This window comes from Tachypleus tridentatus, chromosome 13, assembly GCF_004210375.1.
Source record: "Tachypleus tridentatus isolate NWPU-2018 chromosome 13, ASM421037v1, whole genome shotgun sequence".
NCBI lineage: Eukaryota > Metazoa > Arthropoda > Merostomata > Xiphosura > Limulidae > Tachypleus > Tachypleus tridentatus.
The window spans coordinates 200764661-200776180 of NC_134837.1; the positions used below are offsets into that span (position 1 = coordinate 200764661).

Genomic DNA, 11520 nt, shown 5'->3' on the forward strand with positions numbered 1-11520 from the left:
TGTTATCATTTTCATGTGTATTTGACTTCAAGTTTATTGTAGTTGCATTTTATCTTAATTTAACCTTTTGAATCTGAAGACACAAAATAATTCTACAGCACAAAATAATCAATATTCAGCTTTTAATATCCAAGTGCTAAAATTTGAAAAAACGTTAGGCACCAATAGGATAAACATTATAATACAAATTACATTAGCCCACATTCTTCTAAATTATTCACAACAGATTCAAAACTACATACATGTAAAAACAGCCAACTGACTACAGTATCTTTTGGTATATAAACCATAACATTGCAATGCATGGAATCTTTTGGTGGTGACAAGAAACTCCCTTGAAGTAAAAAATGTATTGTCAAGATATCTGGTATGGATATTACTAAATTAAAATAAAGTAGAGAACAATGTCTTGACCTTCTTAGGTCATCTTCAGGTTAACAAAGAGAGTTTGCAAATTATTGTTGCTCAGCAAATCTTAAAAGATGAAGGTGTAGATGTGTAAAGGGTTGTATGGGGCATTGCAATTAGATATTAGATTATTAGTTAGTATAGGTATAAAGGTGTTCCTTTATATTGGTTTAATTTTGGTTTCAGTTGCTGTATAAGTCGGGTTTCTTTGATTTTGCATTTGTTTATATTTGTTTTCCTCTTTAGAGTCTGGGAGTTTTTTATGGTCATGTTGTGTTCATTTGATTTGAAGTGTTCAAAAACATGTAAAGGTTTTTTTTGCGTGCGAGTTTTTCATTTTTCTGTTTGTTTCTCCAATAAAGAAGTTGTGACAGTTGTTGCATTGTATTTTATAAATAATGTTGGTGTTGTGTTTGTCAGTTTAGTATTCTATCTGATTTTTGAATAAATTTGTATTTATAAGATACAATGCAATAATTGTCACAACATCTATATTGGAAAAACAAGTAGAATAATGGAAACCTGATTCAAAGAACACAAAAAAACACCATCACACATTTTTGAACACTGCAAGTCAAATAAACACAACATAACCATAGAAAACACTCAGATATTAAGTAGGAAAACAAATATAAACAAACACAAAATCAAAGAACCCCTACTTATACGGAAACTAAAACCAAAATTACACCAATATAAAGGACCACCTTTATATCTATACTTACTTATAACATAGCGTATACTGTAACGCCCCCTACAATCCTGAGCCCATTTACACTCTCATCCCTAAGACATGTGCCAAGCAACAGTTTGGTTTATTTTAAATTTTCATGCAAAGCTACTTGAGGGCTATCTGCGCTAGCCATCCCTAATTTAGCAGTGAAAGACTAGAGGGAAGTCAGCTTGTCATCACCACCCACTGCCAACTCTTGGTCTACTCTTTTACCAATGAATAGTGGGATTGATCATCACATTATAATGCCCCCATGGCTGAAAGGGTGAGTATATTTGGTGTGATAGGGATTTGAACCCACAGCCCTAAGATTATGAGTCGAGTGCCTTAACCACCTGATCATGTCGAGCGATCGACAAAGGTCAGTTGCAAACTCTCTTTATTCACCTGAAGATGACCTAAGAAGGTTGAAACATTAATTAAAGTTTTAATATCCTTACCAGCCATCTTGAGAATACATGGATCATCTGGTAGTTAAAATAACTTTTATAAGAATTTTTAGGCCTATTAGTATTTAGCTGTCTCTCAAACTTGTTTCTCCTTCTTTTCTATACCACTTGTTTTTAAATTAATTTTATACATAAACAAATCTTAGAATCTATTATTACATACACCATCATTTCTCTAAACTGAAAATATTACACTGTTACAGATATATCTTACTGGAACAATCACGATGAATTCATATATGTTGAAAACCAATGACAAACATTTTATCTGCTACAACATTTCTAACTCAAGTTATGGCTGTTAACTCTAGTATATTATTTTCTCTATATGATGTTCATGTATTTGTTATTTCTCCTTTAACATGTTACTCAGTTAATTTCTTGCAAAGTTTATCTTTAATTTTATCATGTAAATAATAACATCATTTAGTACCTGAATCACTTATATATATTAATACTGAACTATCAAGTAAAATAAATATATATAAATACCTGAAGCATAACAGGTTTAATGGAACAATTCTTCATAACTCGCTGAATCTGTTCAATGTTGAAATTGCAAAAGCCAATAGATCGGACAAGTCCTAGCTTAACGCAGTCCTCCATGCCCTGTGGATTTATCATGATAAAAAATCAAAACAAAGTTATTATACCAGCAATCTGACATTCACATCATTTATGTTTTTACTAAGAAGTCCACTTTCTCAAAAGCACTGAATATTGCCTCTGAAGAAGAAAGGTCTATCTTTAGAAAGTGCTCAGGTTATAGGGGCTTTTTTTATTTCATTTCTATCAAGATCTCTTGAACCAACATTTTTTCTAACATCATGAATAATATAACATACAGTATATTAAATTAATGAATAATCATAAATCTATTGAATGGCACCACAAAAACAATACATAAAAAATTTCACTATTTAGGTATTTAAAATTCAGAAAATTAGAAAAACAACTGTAGTATGTAAAACAACAATTTCTTTATAACAGAATATAGTTTTAAATAAAACTAGTCTCCTCACAGAGGACATTACTTTCACACAGACTGTACAGAAGTGTTTGATTATATCCTTATTGATGTTGTTTTATTAAATTTTTACAACTATTATTTTTCAATAAAGAGTAGCAATTTTAATATACAAGAACATTACAGTTTATATCAGTAAAATTTCAAGCTCTGTATATGACTAAAGAGCACACAAAACAAATACTTTCTTTGTCCAGAACTTCCCAGAATAAATACTTTTTTTTTAGAAAATACTCACTTTTTTCTAAATAATGTATGTATATTATGATAAGTAATTAGTGGCACATAACGACATCTGTAGTGCAGCACCTCTCTGTTTAATGATTGATCATTTTATTTAAACAATCACAATAACCAAATTAGTTATTCCCAACTGTACACAATGTCCATCATGGAAGGACAAACTATAAAAAAAAAAAAAAAGCATTTATGTATTCAACAGTATCTGTGAATGTGTGCAAGAAGGTCTGTTAGTCAACTCCTACTCCAAGAAAAGTTATAATAATCTAGTTTTTATGGAAATTTGACACAAAACATTTTACTTTGTTTCAGTATAATTAGCACTTCAACGTAAAAATTAAAACTAAGGTCTGGTCGAAATGTACTTTCACAGGTAGAAATAACCAACAAGACATTTCACACATACATATGTAGATAGTGTTTTTGTTAAAAATACTTAACTGCTGATAATAAGTGATAAAAGCCCTATAACTCAAGCTCTTTCAAACGGTGGACCTTTCTTCTTCATGGGTAAATTGGGAATGCCTACATGTTTTTCTGGCATCATAACAATTGATAATGTAATTAAGAGCTCTAAGTCAATTATTTAAATACTGTAAAAAGAAATATACATAAGAAGTTGATCAAGAATATTTATGATATTATCAGTTACAAATACCATTCCTACCTCCCAAGTTTCCAAATAGTCTATGTCGGTTATTATAAGCTTGTTCTCCTCATCTTTAGGAAAGAGTACATCACCTTCCTGTAAATTCCATGATTTAAATAAACAATATTTAACAGTTTTATAATGAATGATGTAAGTGTAAGATTGTGAAAAAGACTTCAAATAAAAGATTGGTAAACTTCTATTTTAGTAAACCATACTCATCCATCTCATAAAAACAACAAAGCCAAAACCTAAGTTAAATGACCTTTGCACTCTGAATATCTCAGATGAGCAAATAACACATTTTCAGGCCTACTAAACTTAAAAATGAAAAAAAGTAACAAACCATGGTTACTTTAGCAGCAGTTTTGAGTCTCAAAAAAAACAACTATATTTATAGTTATCCTTGCAAATAGGACATTTTTACACACCTTAATCTTCTACAGTTAATACCCATACATCTCATACTGACAAAAATTTTTAATTTTCAAAGTTATAATTTGGAACAGACCAAACTTGACTGAGATGCTGTGCTACGTTTAACCTGAAGAATTACTTTCTATTGCACAACTAGTTAAACACTTACCTACAGTTTTGTACTGGTTTTGACCATCATACAGAACAGATAGTTTGGGATTCTTCTTATGTTTATACTCTTTAAACTACACAAAGATACTCTCAAACTGTGAACACAGTTATCTGATACTTCAACCATGTAAGAGGGTAGACTCTTGTCCAAGGATCACCTACAGTTTAGTTAATTTACTTGTTCATGTCTACATCTCTGTAGCCTCACCAGTTTGAAAACCAGCCTTTAGTTATCAGTTTAGGCTTTCATCAAATTATTGGTTTGACTTTAACATCATATCTTCCAATCTTTTTGTTCTTTGACTTCTTCAGTTATTTGTAAACCATTTTGTTATCAGTAATATTTATACTATCATCTTCACTCTAATTACCAGAAAATCATCTCACATATTTATCCATTTTCATATATTTTCACACACAAGTTTCAATGCCATTTGTCACCAAGACAAGACACTAATGTAAAAACTAAGGAAATGAAGTAAAATAAAGTACCAAAGAAATGTTATTTTTAGCATACAGACAAATAACCTGAACCAAAATTATATAAGAATATAGAAGATTTGTATTATATTAAAATAACATTACATGTGAACTAATGGAATCATTACGGTGTGTGTTCCACATATTATGTTAAAATAACATCACATGTGAACTTATGGAATTCTTAGGGGGTGTGTTCTACATATTATGTTAAAATAACATCACATGTGAACTTATGGAATCCTTAGGATGTGTGTTCTCTGTATTAAAATTATTCCAATGTTCCTCAACATCTATTACATGCCACAATGTTTCTCATGTGCAATTATGAGAAACAAAAATACAAAAGCAATACTAAACAGAATATCATCATTGCTGGTATCTGTTGAGGTCAACAAGGACAAACAGAAAACATTCTGGTGTTTGTGACAGACATACAACACCAGCACCACACAGGGTCATCTAAGCATTTAGATTTAAAATCTATAATCTTACTATTTAAATTAGGAAAAGCACATTTCAAGAAAATTTTGGTTTTAAAAAGGAACAGAAACTTTGATTATTGTTTCAAAGGTGAATTAATATGGTATATTAACCAGATCATCTACAACCAATCTGTCCAATAAGCATGCAAAGTATATATCATAAAATTCAATGTTTTACTGTTTATAGAGAAAGAATGACATTTTAGTGAGTGTTTCATTGGTGGTAAAACAGCACAGTGTATTAACTAGTGTTTCATCAGTGGTAAAATAGCACGGTGTATTAGCTAGCTCCTTGTGTAAACTAGACTTAACAGTCAATGTTTCATTGTATTATATACCTCATTTTTCATGTGACCATCAACTTATAACAAAAACTGGAAAAAAGTTTATTCTCAAATTCATTAGCATGTTTTAAAATATAAAAGACATGCAGACACAGCTGAGTCATTAACTTAATTAATCAATTACCAGTGTTAATCAAAACAAGTCCTGTAATCAAAATTCTGATTCAATCAATGTAACAAATATTATATACTAATTCTAATCAATTATTACTGTTTTTGGTTGTTCCAACTATGCAAATCTCACGTGCCAATAACCAACTAGGATAATATAATCTATCAATAGGCTCGGTGATTAAATCAAACTATAACTGATCACTCAGCATTACAGATGAATTAACTGAGGATTATATCAGAGTATTCACTTTTTTTAAACAACTGTGAGTAAACTGTTTGAAAGATAAGTAGAATGAGAACTTACTTTTGTAAATTTATGGCATTTGAAAAAGTTGCAAAAAAATGTATAAAAAGAAACTACTTGAATAGATCTTTCTTGCCTTTGGATGGAATACTTGCCAGCTAAGTTGAACATAAATTATTACAGAAAGCAAATACAGTCTTGTCACTTCTTTAAGTTTTAATCAGTGAAAATATTACACAATGTAGATATAATTTGTAATAGTTTTGGATATGGCTTTATAAGCTCTAAATGATTAAAACACAGCCTTAGTTTAGACCTTAAATGATTTTGTAGATGATGTTGTGATAATTTGTCTTTATTTTACACACACTGAAATCAAACCTAAAACTTCACATGTACCAGGCAAATACTCTAAATTGAACTAATATAATATTTTGAGACAACAAGGGCTTACTTTGTGGTCAATGTAGGCTGTCCCACACACTAAAGCAAACCAGAACTATTTGAAACAAAACCTAAAAACTCTCAATACCAGTGGCCAGTGTGTAAGATACAGAACCACATATTAAATATAACTCTATATAAACCATACCTTGTAACCAAATGGCCAGTGTATAAGATATAGATCCAGATACTCTAGCCCCAAATTCTTCAAAGATAATTTGCAACATTCAATTACACGTTCTCTCTTATGGTAGGTATTCCAACACTACAGTAAAAATAATTTTTTGTTATATATTTGAACTTGACTCTAAATTCAATAAACTTCAATAGCTCTAGAAAAATAATCAAATCCCTAGTTATCCAAAATCCAACAAACATTAAAGTTAAATTAGTTAAATATTGTCTTACACACTTAAATTAGAAAGTGGACAAATTCTGACCTGATATTAAAAACAACTCATTTTTAAATAAAACTATCCGTCTTTCATAATCTTTTTGAAAACTGCAATTATTTTGCCATTAATTTCATACTGAATGTATGAATATAAAAACAAGTGTTCTACACATGAAAAAATTGTTTATGTTATACCAATACTTGTACTTGATTTTCAATGTAACCAGTTTATGGTGTATGTACTTTATTTAACTAGTCAATTAATTTACTGTACTGTTTTTATAAGTTATAGAAGTAGGCTGTCTACTTGATTAAATACCAGTATCTTCTTCACAGTAATCTATTTAGGTTATCTGTCCATGGATGTTTCTGGCACTCTTCCAAAAACAAGTATGTAACCTTCACAAGATAAGATGGATAGAATGTTAACCAGTGTAACTGTTGAACTAATGACAATGAAAGTCAAATGTACATGGATTTCACACATCACCCCTTTTTTATTTTTGTTCAGGGTAACATATATAATGTTCAATTCTACCCTAGAACATTCTGCTTTATACATTCTTGTTCATTTTTATAACACAAATAAACAATGCAATATAACAGTCACAGTAAACATATTTCTTGGTTTATGTTGTTTATAAACAATAGGAATGTGTAATGTAAATATAGTGTTTCAAAAGTTACTGCATTCACTGGAAAATTCTGGAGAAGTCTGCCTTTACCTCAGAAATTATAAGACTATCCTTACATTACAAAGATTCACTCATAGTTATCCATCAAATTTTAATACACTTGTCCACTGGACCTATCTTTCTTTTCAATAATAGCAACAGTGTTATTTAAATCCAAATAACTGTTTCACTACTTCACTTATATACATATTGTTATTAATTCTGAGTTTTAAATAATGATTAAGCTTATTGTATATTATGTTCATGATGTGACCACTTTGCACTGTCTGTAGCTAATAATCTGTATCTTTGTTACTCATTCTAAATCCATTTGTTTAACACTATTAATCTTGGGATATTGCTCTAACCTAATGTTAACATAATCATTATAAATGTTCTTAAAGTGAAAGTTACTTTTTATAATTACATATTTCTTGATAACAAAAACAAACTGACAAGAAAGGAGATCATGTGGTTTAAACACAGCCACTTAATAGTGAAGAGTTTTTTACTCTGGTGAAATTTAGTGTCTTATAGAATTCAACTTCTAACCTTCTTTAAATTTTACCTTTCAGTTTTAAATTATATGACAAGTGTTCCTCTTATAGTGAGTGGTAATGGAATAAATTCATTGCAAATATATCTTTATGTAAAAGGTTCACAGAATGCATTTTTTACTGAATTATTCACAAAAATTACACTTGCAACACGAGACTCTTACACCTAATTTATAAATAAAAAATGCATAATTTTGTATGGTTTAAAATGTTTAATATACTTTAATCCCTGAGATACCATTTTGACAAAGAAGCTTTTTACCTTGTCAACTATGAAAACATCTTTGCGGGTTATAGTTCCATCAGTTAGCTTCTCCTGTAGCCCAGCACCCACTTCACCCTCATTCATGTACGCTAATGCACAATCAATATGACGATATCCAGCATCAATAGCATCTATGACAGCTTGTTTCACTTTCCCTGGTTCAGACTGAAGAGAAAATTTTAAAAAATATAAATAATTTACTGCAGCATATCTTATTAAATGCATGTTTCACACATTTACTGGCAGAGTAAAACAGTCTGTATGATCTTTGATTAGCTGTTTTATTATTATTCTATGAAAATTTCTAAAGCTTTAGAATACACTATAACTTGTAACCAATGTATGTCATCTTATAAAAATTAAAAAAGCAAGTATTAGGAAAAAATTATCACTAAAAAAAAGTTACATATGGCTAGTTACTGAACCAAACAAGATATGGATGAAAGAGGACATACCACTTGATTGGCTAATGATCATGTAGTAGGCTAAGTCATCTGGACTTTACATGGAGAATAAAATCCCTACATTACTGGCTTCTTCACTACCAAAACAAAGAGAACTAGACTTTCCAATAATAAAATATTATTCTACTGTAAAATAATCATAAATGTTGTATCCTAAGATTAACTAAAGGACAAGTATAATGATGAAAGATGGGATTTTATTTAAACACCAAGCTTTCTATATACACAGTGGGGAAGCCAGTAATGTTTGTTTTGTTTGGTTTGTTTTTGAATTTTGTGCAAAGCTACATGAGAGCTATCTGCACTAGCTGTCCCTAATTTAGCAGTGTAACACTAGATGGAAGGCAGCTAGTCATCACCACCCATTACCAACTCTTGGGCTACTCTTTTACCAATGAATAGTGAGATTGACCGTCACATTATAATGCCCCCACAGCTGAAATGGCAAGCATGTTTGGTGTGACAGGGATTTGAACCCATAACCCTTGGATTACGAGTCGAGTCCCTTAACCACCTGGCCATGCCAGGCCGAAGCCAGTAATGTGGGGATTTTATTCTCCATGTAAAGTTGAGATGGTTTAGTTGCTGACCAAGTGATGCATCAAACTCCATCCCCACTTTGTTTCATTCCTTTTTTCAAGCTCAATAGCCAGTCTTACATAGTTTTTTTTATTTAGCAATAAATATTTTTTCTTATACTTGCTAAAGAATTGGGAAAATAAGTTTAAAAAAAAGATATGGGGCAGACTTAGGAAATTTCAAAAAGTAGTTTTAGTTCAATATAAGCAATTTATAAAAATAACCACTCTATCAAAAGCCATCTGATAACCAATGTATAACAAACCCAATCCTTCATCTCTAACACGTAACATTTTTGAAGAGAGCAAGATGATTTAAAAGATTTTCCTCGTATGAAACCATGCTGGCTGTCCAGTGAACTTTGCTAGGTGACTTTAATCAGTGTTTTTGAAACTTTTACCACTACAGAAGTAATGTCAAATGACCTACAATTACATGATCAATTATTTTTCACCTCCAAAAAAAAAATATATGTAACATTAGCTTCCAGTCTTCTATGCACAATCCTTAACCCCTTTCACTTCAATTGGGAAGTTATCATAAGACCTTAAGTTTCTAGTTACAAAAAGGTTGGAAGATTTTCAAGTGAATGAAAGTAATGGACTATTTCAAAAAAGGAAATTAGGAAACCCAAAGCAGTTGAGAAACAGATGGAATGTTAAAACTAATTACCTACATGTACTACCTTGTAATTACCACAATTAAATGTCATTTGCTACACATCTCTTCAATTATACAAGCCATTCTTTAATCCTAAACATCTTAAACAGAGGTAGAAAAGCCAGTGTTTAATATGATCAAACTTTAAAAATTTATTAACTACACTTATACCAATATTATTTTGTTAATAAGAAAATGGAAACAGACAATTTCTACTGATCTGATTTTCTAGGTTTATTTTTCATGTGGTTTCTGATTTTATTTATTTGTTTGTTTTTAAGTGTAAAGCTACAACAAGCTATCTGTGCTATATCTACCACAAGCATCAAAATCCAGTTGTTAGCAATACAAAAGTAAAATTAATTGAATTTTTTCCCAAGAATTCTAATGATAAGCAAAATATTAAAATGGGGCTTGCACATACACTTAAAAGATACTGACGAAAACATTTTTATTGTTTTTTTTTATTCAAGACTATGACATGACTGAGGTTTTATATGTTTTGTAACCATAAGAATTATTTCGGTAGGTAGGTCAAGAGATAATGGCAGGTGTCTGAAGGATATAATAATGTTACTTAGTTTTTAAAGAAGGTGATAGGACTTGCTATATAAATTATAGATCAGTTATTGACACTTTTGTAATGTGAAAATTCTGGAAAGTTTGATAAAACCCCACAAAGTCATTTAGTAAAATACGTTACAATGAATGAAAACTAAGATCGAATCATTAGGGAAAATCTTAATTTATTAATCTATTATCTTTCTGAAAGGTTAATATTACCTGGACGAAAGAAAAGATGCGTAGATTTGCTGTAATTAGATGTTTAAAATGGTTCTGAAAATGTTACTAGACTGTATCATTGCTTGTAAAGCAGTCTTTCCTTTTTAACAAAATTTTTCGGAATGCTCTATTCGCGATGACGAGAAACTCACTTAAAGTAAAAATGTATCTCAAGACGGCTGGTATGGGTATTAAAACTTTTAAAGAAATAAAGTAGAGAATAATCTTCCAATCCCCATACCAACTGTGTTGAGATATATGAACTCTGAAGGCTAATATGCGTAATAGTTTTAACATATCAGCTATTTTTCATGAGATATATATAACTTTCCATTTACACATTTTATTACAATTTCACTTCAACTCCATATATTTTAGCTTCATTAATTAACCATTCATGATTGAACACTTAATTATGTCAGAAGCTTCACAGCTTCCCTCCAAAAATAAATGCTACAATCCATAATGAGTAAATAAAAAATACCTTCCATGTTCCTAGTCCAATAATAGGCACCTTTTGACCACTTGCAAGAAGCACTATTTTCTCGTGAGAGACCATGACAAACTATCACTAAAGCTTATCGCTGATCCTGTCAAACTGCTCAACACTTCTTGTATACTATCAACCGATACGCTATAGGATTTTATACACTGACTATCTGTTATGGCCTGGCATGGCCAAGCGCGTAAGGCGTGCGACTCGTAATCTGAGGGTCGCGTGTTCGCGCCCGCGTCGCGCAAAACATGCTCGCCCTCCCAGCCGTGGGGGCGTATAATGTGACGGTCAATCCCACTATTCGTTGGTAAAAGAGTAGCCCAAGAGTTGGCGGTGGGTGGTGATGACTAGCTTCCTTCCCTCTAGTCTTACACTGCTAAATTAGGGACGGCTAGCACAGATAGCCCTCGAGTAGCTTTGTGCGAAATTCCAAAACAAACAAA

The 11520-nt window shown here is 31.0% G+C and overlaps 1 protein-coding gene across 2 annotated transcripts in view; it reads right to left on the reverse strand.

Moving 5' to 3' along the window:
• LOC143240288 (aldo-keto reductase family 1 member B10-like) overlaps positions 1–11520 on the reverse strand; it is a 31300-nt gene extending 19780 nt beyond the window's left edge. The window contains exons 1-5 of one of the 2 annotated variants that reach the window (XM_076482497.1): positions 11066–11520; positions 8093–8260; positions 6354–6470; positions 3525–3602; positions 2083–2199 (exon numbers count right to left, since the gene is read on the reverse strand). In XM_076482497.1, coding sequence (XP_076338612.1) covers positions 2083–2199; positions 3525–3602; positions 6354–6470; positions 8093–8260; positions 11066–11140 — 555 coding nt within the window. In that variant the 5' untranslated portion in view covers positions 11141–11520. Of the gene's footprint in view, positions 1–2082; positions 2200–3524; positions 3603–6353; positions 6471–8092; positions 8261–10581; positions 10832–11065 lie in introns of those variants that run through there. The other variant, XM_076482499.1, reaches the window with a different exon arrangement.